Raw genomic sequence first — 24,936 nt, forward strand, 5'->3', positions numbered from 1 at the left:
CAACAACAAAAAAAGAGCCATTGATAACTTTGGGAAGATTCATTCATACGAACCTTGAGAAGTAAAGTTATTCTTACTGAAAGTGACACTCCCCCCCCCCAACTAATTTCTTATAAATCCAAATGGATGTACATACCCCCATCCCAACTCTTTCTGAGAATTGTATGGTTATTACTGTCCAGGGACAGAACTTCACTGTCAATGTGAACATTTCTAGCTCACTCACTCTATACATATACGACAAGCAGTGCAATTCTGTGCACGCTTACCTAGGAAGAAGGCCCATTGAAAACAGTGGGCAGAGAATGGCACTGTAAGACTACAATCTTACTATGAAACTTACCCAAGTAATGGTGTATGGGTATGTATCCCACATGCCTAGACCTGGTGTAGAATTGTGCATAACGCTAAGCCACCATGCTTAGCATTGGGAAGTGAACCACAGTGGCTTAGAGTGGCATGGGGGGAACAGAGAGAAAAAAGTGTCAAAGATGGCTAATAAAACACCTCAGGTAACCACCCTCCTACAGTGGGATTAAGGGGCCCTGGGATGGTTTACCATGTCACCTGTCAGACTCCCCATGGCTAAAAATGGCCATTCAGCGGGAAAAAAAGGGTGGGCATAGAGTTGGATGCCTAGAGTGGCCACAACTTTCAGCAAATCTTTAACTGGCATGGATTTTCTTGATGTTTGAGATCACCACACGCTGGCTACAGCATCTGTCACACCCCAGTTCCTGCTGTGGTGGCTGCTGGAATATGCGGCTGCAGCAGTGGGAAGGCAACAGAGTAACGACAGAGCAGGGAGAGGTAAAGGAATCAGGTGGTGCTGTGTGGTTTTGTGGTTGTGTGATGCACTTGAGCATCATGGATTTAATAACTCTCCCCACTCCATAGTTTCCCTGCCCACTCTCTCCCCTTCGACACTGAATAGGGCCTATATGTGGGTAGGCTCTGTACAAGTGATCAGGAACCCTTACAGGGTTCTTGATTACACAAAAGAGCCTGTCTACCTGTAGAACTCTGTCCACTCCTTCCATTTGAATGCATGGAAGGCTGGCAGGTGCAGTTCTGTTCTCCATGTTTAGTGAATGTAGTTTAAAAGTGGGAATTATTACAGATGCAGGAGTTTGTAGTTCCTGGACAAACACTGCCTGAAAGGGAAAGTAAAGGGCCATGGGCTGGATCAGACAATACTTCTCCCCCAGTGCAAGTCATGGCATGGAGGGCAGCTGGAGTGTCCCCATCTTCTCTTCCTACCTGGTGGGTCTACAACATTTCTGCTGTCCTTGAACATCCATGCGTAGATGGAATGGCAAAATGTTGTTCGTAGATTTTTTTAACATTTGAAGGAAAGTCCTCTGAACATGCTAAGGAAAAGGCTGCTCATTAGCATGTATTTTCTACAAGCAGGCAGTTGCTATGGAATGGATGGACTGTGCAATGCTGAGGTGCAGACCATATGCAGATGCTGGGTGCAGGGATGGCAGAGATGAGTGAGGAGGACAGCTATGCTCTTTCAAACTGAGGGTGGTATAAAGGAACAAAAAACCTGGGTACATCTTCAGTCACTCACAGTTTATCCATCGGAGAAGGACCCAGGTCCTCAAACCACCTTTCTGAAAGCAGAAATGCAAGGCAAGGCCCCCAATCCTTGCTCTTGCTTTCTTTGTGGTGGGAAAAAGACATGCAAGGAATATCTCAAACGTTACCCATAACAAGCATTCATACTCTATGTACCATCATTAAGATAGCTGTAAGAATCTAGCCCTTATTCAGCCATTCTCATCATGTGTAAGCTCTACACATGAGGAAAGGAAGCGGGGATGCATTCTCTAGCTCCACCCCTTCTCTCACCATTCTCATCACTTTCTACATGTGGAGGGGGGACTGTTTGCAGCAGACAGACTCCTCTATCTGTGGATGCTTTCCCCTAGGCCTTAGAATCCTGACTCTTGGTATCAAATCATGATTACCATTAAGCATTTATAACCCCATTTATCATTTAGGTAAACTTGCAAGAAAGCAGATTCAAGTACTTTGGGGAGAGAGGAGAATTGCCAATACTGTTTTAAATTTCCTGTAAAAAAATGAGGGAAATTCAATGATCATTTATTTCATGTTGACTCAAGCTCCACAAGGCATACATTGGAAACAAAGAGTGATACCTTAACTGACATGCCCCTTGATCAGTGATGACGTTGTGCAATGCCAGAAGTTGTGCGTGCTTGCAATGTACCCTCCATACACCCACTTGGTGTCTCACATTGTCCTGGTCCTGTATGAAGCACCTAGCCTTAGTGCTAGAAGAGGGCTCCCTCCCACTGTTTATCCCATCCTACCAGCTGCTGATATAAGCAACAAACTGGCATGGGTCAAATCACAAGAGGTGATACTCTAGCGATACTGTAAGTTTCTGATGCTTCATAAGTAAGACGGTGTCAGGACAATATGGGGCATTTTTGCTGGTGCCAAGCACTCCACCCTCTACATCTGAATTTGGGCCTAAAAGACCAAGGAAAAGTGTCTGAACATGGAGAGAAGGTTGTAATCAAACACAATTTCTGACACTGCACAGCATCATCACTGATCCCGGTACATCTCAACATTCTGAAAAGAGTGGATTTCAGGGCATGTGTGTTTCAGTTCAGATATAGATCTGGGAGGTATAAATTATGTAAATTATAAATAAATAAATTCAGACCAAACAGATTTCAGCTTTATCTCTATTCATAAAGTAAGGATATTCCATTGTGCAGGGAAAGCTGAGAAAGAATTACTTGCATAGTGGGCTTTTCAGCAGAAAAACAAACAAATGAACTAATGCCTCTTCTCTGTCTGTATAACAACTAGTGGAATATTCAATTTTCTGGATTCCAGAGAAAGCAGGTCTCAACTACTTCTGGAATTAATATGCTTATCATTAACAAACTTATAAAATATCTGTAGCAGAATAACATTTATTTTACTAAAGGTAGGTGAAAACTAGTAGTTAATAGTGCAACCAATGTTAAGGTATTTTTAAAGAATTGGGAAGTACAGAAAGAACCAAAACTGGCCATGAATCCAGTGTTTGGCTTTATTAAACGGTTTACAGTGTCACTATAACATTTCCAAAGAGTGGTGGTGGAGGTATTTACCTTGTAATGTATGATGAGTCTAATGTGCTAGTAAATTAGTAGAGTTTATACACTATTCAGTCCTAGCATCACTACACAGAAAGAGAGGGAAAATGCACTGCAGACATAAATAATATAGTAGTAAATGTCACCTGTGGTGAAATTTAAGAAATATTCCAAAACAAGAACAAAAAGCAGGATCTACGCATAAGTCTGCCAACAGGTGTGATCAGAAATTATAGAAGCAATTGAAGGAACAGACTTGTTATGAGAGAATGAATGAGGAGTAGAGATATGAATGATAAAGTATTCTAGAGGCAGAAATGTTGGACTGAAACTGGCCAATCAGAAGGGAAGCCAACTTGATAATGATTTTTTCCAACAGAAAACTGAACAGGACTGAGTTTAAAGTATTATGTAAAGTTCTCTTCTTTTTTATATATACCTATGTTTGATTTGTAATCTACCTAAAGGACATTAGTTATTGCAGAGATTAGAAATGTCATAAATAAATGAATAAATAAATAAATACGATCCCCTGCAATTATTTTATTTATTTATTTATTTATTTATTACATTTTTATACCGCCCAATAGCCGAAGCTCTCTGGGCGGTTCACAAAAATTAAAACCATCATAAAACAACCAACAAGTTAAAAATACAAATACAAAATACAATATAAAAAGCACAACCAGGATAAAACCACGCAGCAAAATTGATATAAGGTTAAAATACAGAGTTAAAACAGTATAATTTAAATTTAAGTTAAAATTAAGTGTTAAAATACTGAGTGAATAAAAAGGTCTTCAGCTGAGTTACAGGTCTTCAGCTGAATTACAATTCTTTTGTCATCCTTTTTCAGGACAGTAAGCTGTATATATTATTTTATAAGTAGACAATTGTTATCTCTCATACTCTATCATCTCCAAGGTCCACTTTTAATTCTCTAGGATCTATATGTCCTCATTTATATGTGCTTTGGAATTTGTTATGGAAGGATTTAGAATAATTTGAAAAAGTAAACATTCTACAATGGTGTAAATTGAGTAGAGTGGGACCTCAGACACCACACAATTTGGTGCAAGAACCAGATTATAATTATTAAATGTGCTGATAATCCGATCACGATTCAAGGTGCTGTTTTTAACCTTTAAAGCCTTCCATGGCTTGGGACCACAATACCGGATGGAACACCTCTCCTGACATGAATCTACCCGTACACTATGCTCAACATCCAAGGTCCTCCTCCAGGTGCCTACTTCGAGGGAAGCTCAGAGGACAGCAACAAGGGAGAGGACCTTCTCAGCGTTGTCCCCAATTATAGAGGCTCGCCTGGCACCAATATTGTTATCTTTTCAGCACCAGGTCAAGACTTTTCTCTTCTCCCAGACATTTAACAGCATATGTTGAGTTTTTTAACTGATGCCAGAAAAGTTATTTTAAATAGATATTATCTGTCCTGGTATGAAATCTGTTTTTATGTTTTTTATGGTTTTAAATTTTGTATATTGGTTTTTAATGTTCATTTTTTAACCTTTGTAGATCGCCCAGAAAACTTTGGCTATGGGGCAGTATATAAATATAATAAATGATGATGATAATAATAATAATAATGGAGAGACTTTAAATAGATAAGATTGTGAAAATAAGTATTTAGACAGCTGTCAGATGAAACACTGTATGCATCTTGTGCAGTGGATCTAACCACATCTGTTCCAAATTACATAAATGTCACCTTAGAAGGACTTGGCTATGGTCATAAAACACAAAACACATGTACTTTTTTTTTTGCAGAGAGATGATCCTTATATTCCAGTGTTTCATATCTTACCCATAATTTACAAATGTGTACTCCAACCCTGTGGGAGATATATGGTACATCTGTTCATGAACTACACTCTTAGTATGAAGGATTTCATATGAGATACTTTGTTCCAACCCGTGTTGAACCAAAAATGCTATCCAATTTTATTTGTTCATTCTTTGTTGGAGGGAGAGAAATTGCGACCAATGTTTGCATGTTTTCCCCTTTGAATGGAACGGGAAGTGAGCACCATGTCGCCATTTTTGCCACCTCTTTGTGCATTCTAAAGTGTTTTGAGGTGAGTGGGGGCACTTCTGACATCTGAATGGCGCATTTCTTCTAACTCTAAGAAAACAAGGAGCGCATCTATAACCATCCATAATCAGTTTAAATTTTTAGAGGTTTAATTGGCAAGCATAAGCAAGATATAGCTCTGGTTGGTTGGTTTCTAGTATTACTGAGACCCAGAGAACATGGCAATGTCATTAAAAAAAAACAGTCATGAAACAGACCCACGACCATATTCAGTACAACGTCTTGGCAGCAATATATAAAAATGAACTATACCTGGCTCAGGAAGCGTTGACATTTTCAAATCTGCGCAAGCACAGAAAATCAGGGACAAAATACTCCCCATGAGATTGATAATATAATCAAACTGAGGTTAGGCAATTAATGTTTTCAGCAAAGGATGGATATGTTGCCAACTCACCCTTAAATGATTGTCTTTCAAGATCAGAGTCCAGATGAATTGGAGGAACAAGGTATGAAACTTGACCGTGATGGGCCTGTCCTGTAGACAAACAAAATAGATGAATTTCTAGAATTCATATTCAGATTGGTCAGGACCTTTATTCAGTACACTTAAAACATTATATCCAGAGGGCAGGACTGGAAGCAATGGGTAGAAATGGCAAGGAAGCAGGTTTCATCGAAATATTAGGAGAAACTTCCTAATGCTGAGAGCTGGATGGTCCTTTCCAGGTCTATGATTCTATATTTATATCTGCGCGATTAACAATAGTCTAATAAAAGCATTACAACAGTGAAAATGCTCTCATTTGGATCACTGACAGTTAATGAAAGGTTGCTGCCACAAGCAGTTATTTTCAAGCACATACAACCTACACAAGGCTTAGTACCATCTTGAAGTTTCTTATTCTGTTTAATACATAATTTCTCCAGTCCGTCAGAGCAAGGGTGGGGACATCTTGGAGCCTGAGTGCTGCAGTTCTGCGGTGGGCAAGGCCTCGGGGCCTGCATTCCGGCAGTGGGTGGGGCTAGAGGCAGATGTGGGTGGAGTGAAAGACAATTGTGGGATCAAAGACATGCCCCCCCCGCCAGATTTACACTTTCCTCCCTTCTCCCTTCCTCTGTTTCTCTCCTCTCTTTCTCCACCCTTCTCTCTGTCCTTCTCAGTGCACAGAGAGGAAACCTTTAGGACCTGCTGCAGCAGCTGCTCCCTTTTCCCTGCTGCTCCACTGTTTCCAGTGGAGGGAGTTTCCTTTGGCTTTCCCAAGGGGTGGGGTTGCAGCAAGGGAGGGGGGCCTTGGCTGGCTGGCTGTGAAGGGCCGGCAGGCTGGAAGTTCCCCGCTACTGAGTTAGAGGGAGAGCCGTAGGCAGAAACGTATTTGCATTAGAAGTGAGCCAGTTATTACTCACCTGTTTTCCGTAACAATTTACGTTGTTGTTAATCTCTTTAGTATACAGGCAAACTTAAAGATACATAGATTATGGTAACTGTTTAGGTATCCCAACATTGGTGCTATAATAAAAATGAGGAATATTGGAAGTAAAAGATACGGTTTCCCAATGAGATGTGTTCTCATTACTCCAAGCAGTTTTCCTAGAGCAGAAATGGGCAACTTGTGTGGGCCTCCGGCTCCTGCATTTGCGCTCCTTCCCAGCATCTGCATGGGAAGGAACTCAAGTGCAGAGTTGCCACTGCTGCTGCGCTGAGTACTGGGAGGAGGGGAATGGGAGAGGACTGAGGCAGCCAGAGGGGGATGAAGAGAGGGATGCACAGCACCCAAACCACCTCTCCTCCCTCTGGCCGCCTGTTCCCCACCCCCCATTTTTTAAAATCTATGTCTGCGCAGCTTTGCAGATACAGATAAAAATATATAGGTTAAAAAATGGTCTGCTAGAATAACCTTTTCAGAAGGGGCAATAGTGTTATGTCATAGGGTAACCATTCGGAAAGGAGGACATGCCATTCAAATTGGTGGCCAGCACAACATCTTATGATACTAAATTAACTACGCTCTGTGTGAAGAAGTACCTCTTTTTACTTGTCCTGAATTTCCCACCAGTCAGCTTCATGGGGTGAACCTGGGAATCCCATGCCATGCATAATTTTATGTACCATGTCTCCCCTCACTCGCCTTTTCTGTAACCTAAACAAGTCCCAGATTTTATAACTTTTCCACATAGAGTAATTGCTCCCACTCTTGGATCATTTTAGTTGCTCTTTTCTGCATTTTTTTTTTAAACTGTGGAATTAAAGATGTGAAAGCTCACAAAAAATTCAGGGGAAACTCCCCCATTCCCCTTCCCAGACTGTTTTCTTTGAGGGGGAGTGTGTGTCAAAAATTGGGAAAAATGAACAGCTTTAGATTATGAAACACTTTCTTTTAAAATTTAAAAGAATATTTATATATTGTTACCCAGCCTTTACTCCCCACAAAATGATTTCTAAAGACTATGTAATAAGAACACCTTTAAACAATGACTAAAGAATTTTTAATTTTCTCTGTAAGATTCCCAGTGTAGTTAGTTCTTTCATTCCTTATTAAAATTACTGATCTAAAGTATATTCTACTGATAGACATTTATGCCCAGTTTTCCAACACACGTGTAGAGCCACCATTGTGCATTTCTGACAGTTTGGATTTTGTTCTATCCAGTCTTGTGTTTCTGATGCTCTAGCAGTCATTTTATGTAGTTCTAATCTATTCAGACAATATTTGCAAATTTACTAAAAGCGTTCACTTTTAGAAGTTTTAAAATATAATGATAATTTTATGAGCATAGTAAGTTATATATAAAATAACTTTAGGAATAGAAAGGCTGCATTATGTCCCTAAAGCAGCCCTCCCCAACATGGTGCCCTCCAAGTGTTTTGGACTACAGCATTCCTGACCATTGGCCGTGCTGCCAGTGATGGATGGGAGCTGATGTCCAAAATATCTAGAGGGCATCAGGTTGGGGAAGGCTGTATTAAACTGGCAATGTGCCTTTAAATCTGTAAAGAGCACTGAAAAAAATAAGTATTGCTTATTTTTCATTTCCCCCCCAATCGCCCCCTCCCAATGGCATCAACATTTCTGGATATTTTACATCTCTATGTGAAATAACACTCGTATTGGTGGCAATATAAGCAGCAGCAGCAGCACTCACCCCGAAGAAACCAGGCTGCTTAGTGGTTAAACCAAAACCCAACAAGAGAATCCATATGAACAAAAAGGTAAAGGAAGCATGAGCAAAAGTGCAGTAGTTATTTAAATATTTTTGCCCTTCTTTTTGCAGTATATAAAGAGTCTTACAAAAAGTAAAATAACCAGAAGAAAAATGTAAGATAAAAAGGGACACAATAACTTATATTAAAACTGCAACAGAAATAGTACCTAGCCCCTACTGAGAGCCCGTGACATTTGGAGAGAGGACAATATAGGAAGTGTATGATATATATGTTTGAAAGACAACTTTGACTTGCTACAAACAGGCTGCACAACACACAACACTTTACACCTAGGAAGATATGTCCCATTTATGTCAAAGGGGCATTTTACATCCATAGATGTAGCTACCCATGTACTGTGGTCTTAATCCAAATAGGATCCTCCACACTCAGAGCTTACACCTAAATTGTAGTTTTTGTACTTAAAACAACAACACTTACCTGGGAGTAAATCCCATTGAACACAATGGGAGCTACTTTCAAGTAAACTTATGTATTATTGCAGCGTAAATAAAGGAACCAAAATTACTAACGTAATCTACTTGAGTGGGATAACCAGATACTGGAAATCCTATTTATTCATAACACAATCCTCTGCAGGTGTATACTCTCAAGTAAATCCCAATGAACTGCCCTAGAAATTACAACCTAGTAAGTATGCTTAGGTATGTGGGCCAAAACACTCCAGAGAACCTGCTGAGGAGGCAAAAAGGCAAATTAAGGCTGTGATTTGAAGCAGACTTACAAGGGAGTAAAGCATCATTGAATACCGTGGGGCTTACCAGGCAGCAAGGCATCAGGAATCCACTGGAATCAATGGAGCTTTTAAAAAAAAACAGCCAAGGGGAGGGAGATTGTAGGACAAAGAAAGGGTAGGCAAAGGAAGCTTAAACCCTTCTCTCACAAAAAGCCATGGTCCCTCAATACAGAGCTCCCACAGAGAATTGCAACAAAATCCACACACCCGTTCAAGCTAGTGAGTCTCATTGCACTCAATGGAACTTACTTCTGAGTAGACATGCCTTAGATTGAATTGAAAATCAAGCCACAGCAATGATCAAATGAAGAATGAAAGAACACACAAAGCAAGCAAGCAAGTTGTTAACTGTAGGATTATTGCGCTGGAAAAGAGAGGCAACTCTCAGTAGTCAGTCTCTCTCTCTCTCCCCTTGCCAAGGTTCCAGACAGATTTAAAAAGGCTACAATCCTCTACACACTTACTTGGGAGTAAGACCATTACACTCAATTGAACTTACTTCTGGGAAGACACTGATTATTCCACTAAGGCAATGTCTTTGCTCCAGGAGGCAGCCATTTCCCCTCAACGTTCCACTCTAGCTGATGCAGGAGGGGGGGAAGGAGAGAGAGAGGCGCTACTGAGCATGTCATGCATTATGGCTGCCCGTATACATTATAATGGGTGAAAAGATATAATTTAAAAAACTAAAGAGATTAAAATACAAAAGCTATTCCACCAAATAAAAGATAAAAGGAAATGCAAATCATCAGTATTTAATTAGGTAAGCAGTCATTTATTCACAAAGCCTGGACAAAAAAATCACCAATGTTTTTTTTAATAAACACTTTGGCCGAAGGTTTTTTCCCCCCTTTTCTACTTTAAACTGCCTTCCTTCCTCAAACTTTCACCAATCTTCCTGAAATTTTCAGTTCATGTAAAACCAACATTTCTTTCTGGTCCATGTAAATTTCAGGAAGATTGGTGAAACACTTTCAATTTTATGAATGTTAGAATGACCAACCCCCCATTTACCCCTTTATCATGGTAGAATGCTTTTTTCCTGTTGAATCTTAACTAAGAACGCACGGCTGTACATTCTTAAATAACGCCAAATCATGTGGAAACACTTCATGGGCAAGCGCTTCAAGTGCACCAAAGATTTCATTTAAATTGGATTGAATAGGAGCTGGAACAGAAGAAACTAGCTCAGTCACCAACAAGATTAAAATGTCATGAAAACTTTAACAATCCTAGTCCTTTCAGTTTCAGGGAGGACAGTTTCTTTCCCATGCTCCATCCCATGAAAATGAAATTTCCTTTTCTCTATTATTTCACAGTAGCGACATCTCCGGCAGGACGAATATGTCCTACCAGCTTTACAGTGCATTTATTTCTTTGTATGGGAACTGTACATCTAGGATGTAAATTAAATATTTTGAACACTAAAATGTGCTATATAAATGATAAATAACGAAGAAATATATCAAGATGATTTGTCTCAGTAATCCTTTCATATACTTTCTCTTAGCCCTCTAAGATCAGACAGTATTGTTATTCTAAAATTGCAAAAGGTGGGGGTGGGGCATTGGTGAGGCTGAAAGAATAGCAGCTGGCCTAAAGTCAACTATGGTTCATCAGGGCTGAGAGGAGACAGAATATGGGAGTTTGCAGTCAGTCACTGCACCACACCAACTTGGATGGAAACTGCAATAGACAGCTGCTCATACCTAAAGAGCCAAAAATGCTGACTAGAAACATCTTAGAATCATAGAATCATAGAATAGCAGAGTTGGAAGGGGCCTACAAGGCCATCGAGTCCAACCCCCTGCTCAATGCAGGAATCCACCCTAAAGCATCCCTGACAGATGCTTGTCCAGCTGCCTCTTGAAGGCCTCTAGTGTGGGAGAGCCCACAACCTCCCTAGGTAGCTGATTCCATTGTCGCACTGCTCTAACAGTCAGGAAGTTTTTCCTGATGTCCAGCCGGAATCTGGCTTCCTTTAACTTGAGCCCGTTATTCCGTGTCCTGCACTCTGGGAGGATCGAGAAGAGATCCTGGCCCTCCTCTGTGTGACAACCTTTTAAGTATTTGAAGACTGCTATCATGTCTCCCCTCAATCTTCTCTTCTCCAGGCTAAACATGCCCAGTTCTTTCAGTCTCTCTTCATAGGGCTTTGTTTCTAGACCTCTGATCATCCTGGTTGCCCTCTTCTGAACACGCTCCAGCTTGTCTGCGTCCTTCTTGAATTGTGGAGCCCAGAACTGGACGCAATCTTAGCCAGTTCCAAACTCAAATGTTTTCACTTTCCTTTCTCTGCCCAAATTCAACCAGACTTTCTCTCTTCTGATCAAAGTCCAGACCTGTTTCAGCTCCACCAGTACAGGTCAGCAGAATGTTCCCGACTTGCTATGAAAATCTCACATATTAAATTTGTATTGTTTTATAATAAATCATAAGAAAGATAGAAAGGCTAACCAGAGAGTATTAAAACATATATTTCAAACTCAATGTTTCAGCTTCATCAGTATCTGTGTCATTAAATGGATATCAGGAGTTGGCAGTCTGGAATGCCTGGAGATGAAAGTTTTTTAGGAGAAAAAGCAGGTATGACGGCTATAATGCTTTCGAGTTGTCCTCCAGATGAAAGCCGTTTGGACTAAGAGTTCTTAGTCTATAGATCCAGATTTTCCCTCCTTTTCTGAAGCATATCGGGGTCTTTTGTTCATTCTTTGGAGCCAGCTGTAAATCTGGGAGATTATGTGCAGGAGAGTTGAAAAGTCTTGCAACAGGCTACTCCAGTTTTAATTTAGGTCAGGTGTGATATCATGAGCTGAGGAGTTTCTACGCACTGCCGTCATTTAGTTGTCTCAGTCTTCATCACAACAGCTCCTCCTTTATCAGCTGTTTTTTACTATGCCTTTTTCTTTCTTTCTTTTTACATTTTTTAAAATTGGTTTTCAATACTAAAACAACTTTACAAACAATTTTAACACAACTTCAGGGGGTAAGTATACCAAACCATACATAATATGGTTATGATGTTCTTCAACTTTGCCAAGAAAGATACAGAAATATGCAATAATTTCTGCCAGAAATTTGATAACCATTGTAAAGAGTAACAGGGAGAGTGGGTAACCTTGTTTTGTACCAGCATGGATATCAGTCTTATGAGTTTCCCAATTGTTTTTGCATAGATCAAATTCAGAAAGTGAAAACATTTTTGGCCAAATTTAAAACTTTTTGTAGATTCCAAAAGAAAGTCTAAATTTTAGGGCTGTGCCAAATCCAAAGTGGATCGGGGTGGTTCAGACCCTTCCGAACAGGCTGCTCCAGTTTTAATTTAGGTCAGGTGAAGGCCAAGGCAGTCCAAAGCCAAAACCAATTGGCTCCGAAGCTGAGGGCTGCCTTGGCGCCGGCCCCACCCCCCACCTGTTCTCCTTACCTGCTGCCTCCATTGCCGCCGCCATCTTTCTTCTGGAGGTTTCCTGTGCCACTGCCAGAAATGAAAGGGAGTAGGCTGCGCAATTTTAAGTTATTGTGCAACCTACTCCCTTTCATTTCCAGCGGCACTGGAAGCCGCCAGAAGAAAGATGGTGGCGGAGGTGACAGAGGCAGCAGTAAGCCCCCCTCCCCCCTTACCTGCATCCGCCACCGCTGGCTTGCATCCGGCAGCTTCTACTCGAGGACGCTGAAGGCCGGAAGCTGGCTGCGGCGGACGCAGTTAAGTGGGGGGAGGGGGCTTACTTACCAGCCAGACACCAGGTAAGTGGGGAGTGTTTTCTGAGTGCCGGCTGCGCAGCCTGGCTGTGTAGCCGGCACTCAGAAAACTCCAAGTCTATGTTTTTGGTCAATCTTAAAAATTGCTCAGTGATCATCAGTGAGTCTACTCTCAAAAACGTTCTATGTGGTCTGGATTAGAAAGTGTGGCTAAAATCATTAGGATGGAATTCCACCCATGTCGTCTTCTTCTTTTTTTTAAAAAAAAAAAAAGATTTTATTTATTACTACATAAAATATAAACCAACATAACTATTAACATACCAATACCTAACAAATTACTTGAATATATAATTATTAACATATAATGCTTTATCATAACATAATCCAACATAAATCAACATAATAACAAGTGCTCCCCCTTCCCTTCGGGATCATTCCTGTTTCCAAAATCTTAACACCTCTTCTGCTGGTGGTTTCCCACTTCCCTTAGAAAACACAAATATTAGGAACTGTTTCTAAATTTCCTCAAAATCGTTCGTTTTTGCTATACCTATTCTCACTTTAATGTTACATGTTAATTTATCATTGATAGCAATCTCCCTTACTTCTTTATACCACTCTTCAATACAATAATCAACTTGAATCTTCCAGTTCCTAGCTACAATCAACCTTGCTGCAGTCAGCAAATTCGTTATCAATTCTTTAATTTCTTTACTACATTTTAAATCTTCATATACTGAGAGTAATGCAACTCGGTGTTTCTTCTATCTTCATTCCAACAATTTCTTCAATCTCAGAAAACACCACCTTCCACAACTTTTGCACATATTTACATTCCCATCACATATGTAAATACGTTCCTTTCCCCCCACAACCTCTCCAACAATTTGCTGAATGCTGGTTATTTATCTTGTTTAATCTAACCGGGGTTAGGTACCACCTCCATATCATTTTATAATAATTCTCTTTTATTTTCACTGACATATTTCTCAACACTCTTTGTCTCCATAGTCCTTCCCAACTCTGCTGTCCTATCTGTACCTTCAAATCTGTCTCCCAAACCAATTTTCCTGCACTATCCATTCACTATCCTGCACTATTCTCAAGTAATATTCTATATATTTCACTCATTAACCATTTTGTCACTGTATTTTCTCCCTTATCAATTTCTTTTTTAGCAATTAGTTCCTCAAACTTCGACTCTCTACAATCTCCATTTTCTCTTATCCAATTTTTAGTCCATTGTTCCAATTGCCAATAATTTAAGCAAGTTAATTTTTTATCTTTTAAAACCTCTTCCATCTCCTCTCTTGTATTCATCCCTCTTAACCATTCCCTTAATTTCATTTTATTTCTCTATTAAAACTTTACTTAATCTACTCTTTAAATCTTTAAGGAAATTCTTTAACATTATTACCGGTGTTAAAGGGGAGCTGCTCGAAAGCAGCTCCTTTTTATATTTATTCCAGATTTCCCAATGGAACTTTAAAAGCGGATTACCTATATTTTCAGCCCATTTTCTACCTCTTTCCTTAAAAAATACATTTTCCAAATTCAATTCTATATTACTTGTGGTTTTATCCTCCATCCTACTCCTAAAATTGCTTCTACAATATGTCTTATCCTATTAGCTACATAATATAGGTTAATGTTTGGGAGTCCCAATCCTCCCTTTTTTTTTGTCTTAAATACCATTTATTCTTATTTATCCTCGCTTTCTTTTCCCCATTACAATAATTATTTATAATATTCTTCCAACTTTTTAACTCTAAATCTGAAATTTTTATTGGCAACATCCTAAAAATAAAATTAATCTTTGCTAAAATATTCATTTTTATTAATGCTATTCTTCCAAACCATGATAGATTCAATCTTTTATATTTTTCCAATTTTACTAAAATCTCTTTTTTCAAACTATTTAAATTCTCTTTTTCTAAACTCTCCAAGTTTTTTTGTAATTCTAATTCCCATATATCTAATCTGTTCTTTAATTCTCATTTCTATTTCTTTTCCTTCCCATTCCTTCTCTTCCTTTTTAGTATAATTAAATAACATCAGCTCTGATTTTGACCAATTTATTCTTAACCCAGTAATTTCTTCAAATTCTTTCAACTGCTGTTTAATTCTTCCCATCTTTCCAATTGGATTTTTAATAGTTAACAAAGTATCATCCGAAAACATATTTAGTTTTATTTTTTTAATACTACCTATCCCTTCTATCTCCCCATCATCTCTTATTGCATTTGCCAATAATTCCATAACCATTACAAACAGGACAGGCGAGAGTGGACATCCTTGTTTTGTCCCTCTGGCTAGTCGTATCTTATCTGTGACTCCATCATTTACTACCACTACGGCTATATTTTGAGAGTATAGCTGTTCTATTGTAGCTTTAAATTTGTTTCCAAATCCCATTTTATTTAAAACCATCTTTAATGCCTGCCAACTCACACAATCAAAAGCCTTAAAAATATCCAACGCTAAAATTCCCGCTTTAGTCTTTGACTTTTTTATCCCCTGTATTACATTTAAAACTCTTCCTACTAAATTATGCATTTGTCTGCCTGCTACAAATCCACATTGATCTTCCCCTATATATTTAACTATAAATTTGTTTAATCGTTTTGCCAAAATAGTTGAAATTTTTTTAGCATCTTGATTTATTAACGAAATAGGTCTATACGAATCAGGGAGAGACAAATCCTTATCTGGCTTTGGAATTAAAATTATTAACGAATGCTCCCATGATTCTGGAATCCTCTCCCCTTCCAATATGGCATTATATAGTTTCAATAATTTTGGCACTAAAAACGATTTAAAAACTTTGTAATACTCCAGTCCTAGACCGTCTACCCCAGGTGATTTACCCACTTTAAAATTCTCTATAACCTCTTCAATTTCTCTTTGAGATATAGTCCTTTCCATTAATTCTTTATGTTCTGTTTCCAATCCCTTCTTTATATACTTTTCCATATAAACTTCCATCTTCTTCTTCTGAGTGTCCTTTTCCTTACATAATTCTTGATAAAATTCCTTTAATTTTTTTATTTTACCCTTCATTGTATGACAATAATTCGCTTGTTTATCTTTCACTATTCCTATCCCATCACCCATGTCTTCTATAATTTATATTCGTTTAGTAGAATGCTTTACTTCTATATTCTTCCCCTCTAAGTCAGTTTTTCTTATTTGATGGGATGTTCTTGCTCCTTGCAAGTTCCAGTTAGTGTCACTACCTATAATAAGATCTACCTCAGAAAATGTATTCAATTTTTTAAGAGTCATACTAATTTTTTTTAGTTGCCCTCCATTTGTTCCAAAAATGGAAGCCAAAGTTACAGTCTGATATCCGTTCAATACACCTTCCACAAAAAGGTATTGTCTTTTTGACAATACCCTCCTTGTCTTTCGATATACGCTTAGGATCAAAGGTAATATCAGAGTGAGCTACTCTCGAGTTGTTAGATCCTGGTGCTATAATTTTTTTGTCCCACATCTTATTATTGAAAATTCTTTCATTTCATTATGCATTATGACTTTCTTGAAGCATTAATATTTTTGACTGTAGTTCCTTAAAAAGTTTGTATAATCTGGACCTTTTGATTATGCTGCCCATTCTTTTTATGTTTAATGGTTACTACCTTCATAGCACGCATCTGGATTTATGAAGTATCGTATATTTTTGCAGTTTGGTGATTTTCTGCATTTCCTTGCCAGTGATTTGGTAAACATAATGCAACACACACACCCCTTCCAGTTGGGTCTGTTCTCTTTGACCAAAGTATAGCCTTCAATCGTTGCCTATCAGATTGTATTAGGATTTCAAGTTCATCTTAGATGTTTCCATGCTCCATGTGTTAGTGCTGTGCCAAAAAATTATCCTACATTTACCATTTTCATTCAATGTGATTAAAAAGAAATTACTTTCACAAAGAAATCCAAAGGAGAAGAAAATTTTGGAGAAATTCTCATGAGTTGGTTTTTGGAGTCATGTGTCTGCTTTACTTATGAGGTGGCTGAGGAGTGTGCATGAGTGCCCTGTCTTTCATTGTACAAGCATCTGTCTGGCAGCATATAGACTTCTCAGCTTCCCGCACTTCAATTAAAACCCAGGGGAAGACATCATGAGGTAATTCCTCCCACAGAGCTTTATCATATCAGGAAGTGCAGGCAGCCTGAAAAACTGCAAAACAATTGAACAATGTGCAACAGAAAGAAAAACAATAGGGGGGGCGAGGAAATGAAGGAAGATACAACCCCTGTCAATGATGAGCCCTGCCTGTGGGAAATTTCTCCTCCCTCTGGATTTGTCTGCTCACAAATAAGATGGAGAATTCTGAAAAGCCATTTGGGCGCAGCTGTAATTAGTATATAGACATCAGAGGCCATGGATGTTACACTTTTCCAGTTTTCCTGCTATGGTTACCTGCAAACTTGTGGTATCCGTCTCCACTGTCTTTACTCCTCCTTTTGTGTTCTTTTATGTAATGCATGGCTCAGTTCGGACTGGGCTTCTGCTACCCCACCCATGAGTAAATTCAAAGCCCACTTGATCAGGTTTGTGAAGCCCCTGCAAAAACTTTCTTCCTAGTCCTCATGAGGTTTACTCATCATTCACAAGGAGTCTTTCGTATTGGAATCATAGGCAATGCTCCATAAAACCAAACCTTCCCTTACAACACCATCTGCACAGCCAGCTTTCATTTTCCATGTCCTTTTTTCTCAATAAGTGCTCTGATTGTCCACAGAAAGGACTGATGGAAACACCACTTTTGCCACAGTTCCTTCATTTTCCAACCCAGAGCCTCACAGTATTTGGAGATACATCCAACATTTTCTTAGGCTGTATAATTTGATCCCACATGGACCAACAAGAGAGTTTAGTAGTCTGTTGAGTTTCAGTAGGCTCTCCATTATATCTGGAACACATGCTCCAGGAAGCACCTCCCAAGATGACATGTCTGGTATGCACACTGCTGCCTCCATCCCTCTCAGTAGGGAGTGTGCAAGCATTGTCACATGTCTATCTCCTCCTTGGACCGGTGGTTAAATTCTTCATTTCCATGGACTTGATGGCCTTGTAGGCTCCTTCCAACTCTGCTATTCTATGATTCTATGCGGCCCTGAGTGCCTTCCTTAGTGTTCTGTGGAATGCAGGGAAGTGGCCCATCTTTGGGGTGGGGTGGGGGCAAAGTCACTCACCGTGGGAACGGCCTGGTATCTGTTGTGTAGTTGTAATGGTGCAAAATGTCTCCTGATTCTCCTTGTCCTCTATGTCAAATTTTCCCCACCTCTGCCTCTTGCACTTTGTTTTCTCCCTTTTCCTTGGAAACTTCTTCCTTCTGTTGCTCTTTCAAGACGGCCTCCTGTCTCTCATTTACAAACCTCTCCCTCTCTCTGATACGTTGAAGTGTACAGAGATGTGCCTCAAACCTCATTACCTTCTCTTCCAGGAGAGCTTGCACTTGCTGCTACAGGTGGCCTTCCTGTGTCCTCAGGCAGGAAGACAAACATGGCACACAGCCTGCAGGTCACTGGAACGACTCTCTAGGCACTCTGGATTACTCTTTCATGTAGACTCTGTCATCATGCACTATCCCCACAACCTCTACTACTAAACTCCCATGAAACAGAGAGCTGATCTGCTCTGATTAAGCCCAGCTATGGACCGTGGCACCATCCAAAAGCCACAGGGTTTTATAAAAGCAGGCTGAATTAGGTGACCCAGCAATCAAAGCTCCTTTGGAGGGCAAAATGCCTTGGGAGGAAAGGCAGTTTGGAAACAAACAAAAAAAGCAGATTAGGGGGTGGAAAAGCAATCAGGTGATTCAGTAGTCTAAGCAGAGAGAGAGAGAGAGAGAGAGAGAGAGAGAGAGAGAGAGAGAGAGGACAGTGAGAAATGAAAATTTATTGTAGGTTTATTATATTGTTCTTGTTATCATGTCATCCTTTGATTTGTCTATATTTCTAGGTCCTAAGGAAGGAATCCTCAGCTTGGAAACATGTTGAGCTATAATGAATAATTTGCAGCACCTGAGTTTGCTCTTTTTCTCTTTCTCTTTTCCCCGCCTGTCATCTCCATTCCGTCCGTGAGGCACCACGGTGCGAACATGATAGGGCTGCACAGTTGACTTACTCAGTAAATGGAGACTGTAATTGTGTATCAAAGATCACTGATGGAATGCTCCCCTCAAGCACAAAAGGAAAAGGGTGAAATATAGATAAGGGGAAATGGAAAAAGAAAAACATAGAGCAGTGGTAAGAAGGCCAAAGCAAAGGAAGCTGCAACATGGAAACAATACTTTCTTCATTTTTCACCATCGGTATAGAAATCTGCATCGATTCTATGAATGAAAAGGTTCTAGTATTATTTGGTTTGTAGGCCCTTAGGGTGAGGGATTCAATTTCTGGTGAAATTCTTTGGACCAACCTCATATATGGCAGCCTATGAATATCAAACAATCTAAGGCATAGTTCATATATTTTATGTCACCACTCCCATCTGCACTTACGACTAAATAGCTAGGGTGGGAATCTACACTGGTGTTATTCTAACGTTTTGAATGGGTTACTGTGACGCATAGTGTCACGTGACCCTGGGTCTCCCACATTGTAAATGAGTCATACTTACAGGTTCTGTTTCTTAGTTCCAGCGTGGCTGCAGATTCATGTGCCTCCTTATACCGGTAATTCTCCTCTCGCAACCCAGAGCTGCTGAGTTTGCTCCGCCCACTTCCTGTTCTCCTTCCTTTACCCCGTTTGCTATCTTATCTGCTACAGCAGATAAATCACACCAGCCTTATACTGTGCAATCACTGACAATTGTATGCAAAGGACTCAGAAGTTTTCCACCTTAGAATCTGCTTTTATTGTGAAGTACTCCCATGCATCCTGCCTTAAAATTTGAATCAAATTGGGTCATCGGTTGATTTTTTTAAAAAAACATTTCCCCCCTCTTTGCAAAGGAGCTGTAGCTCCCTGCAGGAAAATTAACAAGGGCCCAAAGTCCAAAACTCATGACCAGTGGGGCTTAAATGCGGCTGCTGCTAAAACTTTTCAATTCGGTCTCCCATCCCAACCCTGACCAGACTCGACCCAGGTTAGCTTCAGCAAAGTGGCTGGTTCTTATGCATTCAGGCAATTCCCTGGGACTTGTGTTAAGATGTTTTGGGAGGGAAGGAGTTTGTGTGTGCTTATGACTTGCCCTGCACTGCTGGCTAGGAATGAGGCAGGCAGTGGGCGGAGCAAACCCAGCAACAAAAGGATTTAACAATGTGCCCTGCAGTAACGTTGCAGCTACAGAGAACCACATTAGAAAGGGACACTAGCAACGTTGTAAGACTAGTGTAGATCCAGCCAGGAACACAGAAGAGCCTTCGGAAGATGGAACCCTTAGCACAAAAGGAGCACATTGCACAAATACACTGAACAGTAGGGAGAACTTGTAGAAATAAAAGGCAGATGAACAACATCTGTCATCTCAGAATTCTTACAGATGCCATTGCCTTAGGACACCAGGCAAAAATGCTTAACAGGAATCTCTATTCTTGCAACTAGAGCTTCAGGAATACAACATTCTACATAGGTGAGTAATTGAGAAGGCCCTATACCATCACACAGCAACATCTGTCTTGGGCCCTCTTAAAAACACGCACACAAAATCTTCCTGTCTTCTGCGGCCACCATCTTGGTTTTCCACATGACCTAGGTCAGATCTACACTTAGACCCTGTTCAGATGACATGCTGCCCCACAGTAGTTAAGCATTTTGAGATAAACATTATGGCTTAGTGTGTTGTGTGAACCATTCCTAACAGTGGCTACATAACCATGATTTAAACATGCTCAGTAATCATTTACTGCAAAAAGATTAGTGGCCTGACCATGGCTTAGCATGTTGTCTGAACAGGCCCTTAGTGTCATTTAGCAACAACCCATCACGATAACACAATTTCCATATTGTGCAGTAATACATCATAGGGTACACAGTGTTAATTATGGCAGTATTTAGTATCACTTAATCCTACTGCAAGTCACACATTCCTTATGTGACTCTTCATAGTGTTACAAGATGGTGTTCAAATAATGCTCTCTTCCCCTATGTTAATGATGCATTTTCGCAAGATCCCACTTCTCCCCCTCAATTTCCTGATTTTTGTCCACCTGCACATGTGTGAATGTGAACTGGGAAAAACTGATTTTAAAACAAAATAAGGAGCTAGGAAAGTACTCCCCAGCTGATTGAAATGATGGCGACCAGCCAGTGCAGCATGGTGGCTCCAATTCTGGAGTGTCTGTGATTCCATTCCAGGTTTTACTCAGAACCAGACAGAACTCTAAAGGAGGTGTCCAAGGTACCCATTGGGGGGATAGAGTCCCACACCTTGGATAGCTCCTTTAGATTTCTGGCTGGTTCTGACTAAAAGTCAAAATGGAATCACAGCCCCTCCAAAATTGGAGGCACCAGCCTCCCCGGAGCAAAGACGAACCCGCTGAAAAACGTAACACACATCCACTTCACAGCTATCAGAACTTCAATCAATGATAGAACACACCCAAGATCAGCAACGACAGTGCACAGCTAGGACACACAACGGCATGAATTGCACAAGGAATGTGGTAAAAAAAAAAAAGCAATCTTCATTAAAAATAAGCTTTGGGATATTGATAATACAGTACAAAAAGCAAAAAATGCTGCATGGAAGGCAGTAGAAGGACAGCGTCATGTGCTCCTAAATTTATCAACGCACTACAATAACAGTAAAAAGCATGAGTGTAGCTCCTTGCCTGGAACATCAGGTTCACTATGTAGAAAGCACACGGCTGCTACCACCATGAAACATGGCATGCAACATGTTTTTGTGGTGGCAGCCATGTTCTTTTCATACAGTTCCTGGAACTCAACGTAACTTCAGGAACATTGGTTGGAGAGAGAAAAAATGGCCCTGCTGGGAGTTAGCAGTTGCAAGACTAAAATTTCCCCTCCACAAACTCTAGGGCCCCCCAGGCAGCCTGACATCACAGGAAAGAGGACCCCATGAATGGCACCTTGCTGAGGGCCCTGCAAGTGAAGGTGGTTCATAATGGGGGAGATGGGATCGTGCTTCAAAAGCTAAACATGTTCCATCTCTCCCCTTCCAAGAAAAGGGCACTCAAACATCATGGTCTCAGAATATGTCCCATGTGCCCTGGAATTAAGGGTAATTATGTACTGGTAAAACAACAACAACACCTCTCCTTTACTCAACAGGTGGTAGCAATATCCAACATGTAGCAGATATAGGTCAAGAATGCAGTTTGCAGCAACAAGAGAACTGTTGCCATCAAACTTCTAAATCAGGGTTGGACAACTTTGGGTGGTCTGGGAGCCCATCTGCACAGGCATACTGCTAAATTTTGCAGTCTCAAAAAAACCCTGGCCATTTACCACCAAAATTTGGCAGCAAATTGCTATGGAGATCCAAAAAGTGTTGCACTACAGGACATGAGGAATCACATGGGGCTCCCCATGCAAGTAAGCTTTCAGCCCATGCCAACTAACCTTGGGTACAGGCTTTAGAATTACTAGGTCCCTACCCCTGGATCACTGCTTTAGCACTTGTATCTGAAGTTTCTATGGATCTCAGGTTCTGCCTTGTTCTGTGTCTACCGGATGCCACAACAACTCTTTAACAAGGGTTTGTCTAAGTTGGCTAATGGCTGGAGGTATAACACAGCTAATGCTTCTTTTAACCATATTGTCAGGTTTCCCCGTCCCTCAGGCAGGCACCCATTCTGGCAAACTAACACAGGACATCCAAATCAGTGAGACTTCTTTATTGCTGGAAATCTCACAGCAAAAGCTTAATGGTTACACATCAGAGCAGTCAAAAGCTAATCACTACTACTGTGATGAAATCCCCATCAACATGGTTTCCCTGTTGCCATCTCCACAGTTCCAAACACAAAGGAAGGGTCAATCCATACATGGGTTCCAAACCTGTACAAGGGAGGGGAATGATTCCTGACATGATCCCTCAGTCAATCAAAGGAGTAAATTCCTGAAAGGCCTAAAAACCACCCAAAGAGAGCTAGTCCAGCCTCAGATCATACACTGGTAACTCAAAGGCAACATGGTCAAAGCTCAAACAAGATCACAGGGAAAGGTAAACCCTCAAACACAAGGAGTTCCGTGCCACAGCTTTCGCACGGGCAAGTCCTCGTTGCATGAGTTCAGGCAGAGAAAAGGAAGTCCAACAATCAATGATCAAACCCAGTCTGCCGGTACACTGAACTGACGACAAACAAAGACACACAATTCAGAGCAATTGAAAGTTCAAGTCTATGAAACGCTTCACTGAACTTTTCATGGTAAGTTCTTAGCAATCCAAAGTTCCACTTTGGCGGGAGCACGTACAGAGTGCCCCCAGAGTCTCAGACAATGATGAATCCAAACAGGGAGGTTTTCCGAGAATGCAGAACAGATGTTCCTAGCAAAGGCTCCTCACCTTTGCAGCAGCTTAAAAGAGGAGGCATAGGCCTCTTCCGGACTGTTTGACAGACGGGGGCTTTTGGCTTTTCAGCAATGCCCCTGTTCGAAAAGGGCAGCACTGCTGAGCCCACCAAGATGGCGCTTCAGTTTGGCCAATCTTTCTGTAAACCCCCCCCCCCCACACACACACCCTTTCTCTCTCAATTTCTCACAGACATCTTCTCTGCCAAGACCAAGGCAAGCAAGCGGCTGCGGAGAGTAGGGCAACTCTCCACCCCTGCTCTGGGAATGCTGACAGAGATCCACTCACACAGATTCTGACATACCAGAGGCCGAACAGGCCCCAAACCTCCCAGATTACTTCTTAGCCTTAACTACCGCTAACACATGTGTTTTGGCAATGCCCAATAGTTGCCTATTTCTGGGAGGAAGTTATTTTATGGTTAAATATTGGAACACCCTTTATGTACATGCTCTTTTAAATGATCTACCTGCTTCCTGAAACTTAAACAGATTCTCCACACCCTTTTGACAGCTAAAAAACCTGATACTATAACATTGGAAGTATAAACACACATTTCATATGCATGCATTGAAACAGTTCTATTCAGATTTATGTCACTACATTTTTCTTCTTTTGTTTTGTTTTGTATTGTTGAAAATTCACAGTAAAAAGTAAATTAAAACAAAAAGAAATGTTTTGTATCTTTCTTTTTCCTTGCTAACTTGCAACTCTTTCCATTTCAGCATTGACTGGGATGTTAATTAGTATGCTGTTATATTGTTCCCTCTTTGAGATCATTAATGGGGACGTTAAACAGCATTGATTATTGTGGGTTTTTTTCCAGCCTTCCTATTATGTTTTAGCCCTTATGACTTCCTCACACAGAAGCAGAAATTGAAGTAATAGTGTGAGACAGGACATGCATGATGGTATGGGAGGCATATTCTCCACTGAGGGATTACTCTAGGTTTTTTTTTTCCCTATAGGCAAATTTCTAGTTTAAATCCTTGGTGGAAACCAGTCTCAACATTATGTTTCACTGGCTACTCAACACAACTTGGCAGCAGAGGTGGCCATTTCCCAGGCTCATGAATTGATTGTGGTGCAAAAAATACATTGCTCCTGTGTAAGCACTCTTTCTTCTAAAGTCTAAGCAACGGGAGCATTACTCTAGGGCTAAGATTTTCAGATGCTTTATTAGTAAGCATCCATACCTAAAGAATATGTCTATTCGCTTCAGGATGGAAGTGACCTTAATTCCAAGTTGGACCATTTATTTGCTCCATGTGGCCTACTGTGATTGACAGTGGCTCTCCAGAATCATTTGGGGGGGGGGGGGGGGAGGAAAGCCTCAAAGTAGTATTGAAAAAATAAAAGGTCTAATAAAAATGCAAAATCTCCAATGCATTTCAATGGCCCAGTTTGGTCATTTCACCAATCCATTTTTTAAACAACAACAACAACAACATAGGTTGTTGTGAGTGAGTATGCTGTTTAACATTGCCCAGTTGCTCCCATTGGTAGGAGCAAACAAGCCAGAGGTGCTCCAGTACTGACGTCACATCTACCTCCCTGTGTTGTTTGCTGGGATATACAGACCAGGAAGTCTGGCTTGTCTCT

General features: G+C 40.5%; 1 protein-coding gene across 1 annotated transcript in view; it reads right to left on the reverse strand.

Annotated features, from left to right (window-relative positions):
• Positions 1 to 24,936, reverse strand: part of ADGRL3 (adhesion G protein-coupled receptor L3) — a 707,807-nt gene that overhangs the window by 290,903 nt on the left and 391,968 nt on the right. Inside the window, exon 8 of the mRNA XM_063128914.1 lies at positions 5,636 to 5,716. Within this exon, the coding sequence (XP_062984984.1) occupies positions 5,636 to 5,716 (81 nt within the window). The remainder of the gene's footprint in view (positions 1 to 5,635; positions 5,717 to 24,936) is intronic.

This window comes from Elgaria multicarinata, chromosome 6, assembly GCF_023053635.1.
Source record: "Elgaria multicarinata webbii isolate HBS135686 ecotype San Diego chromosome 6, rElgMul1.1.pri, whole genome shotgun sequence".
NCBI lineage: Eukaryota > Metazoa > Chordata > Lepidosauria > Squamata > Anguidae > Elgaria > Elgaria multicarinata.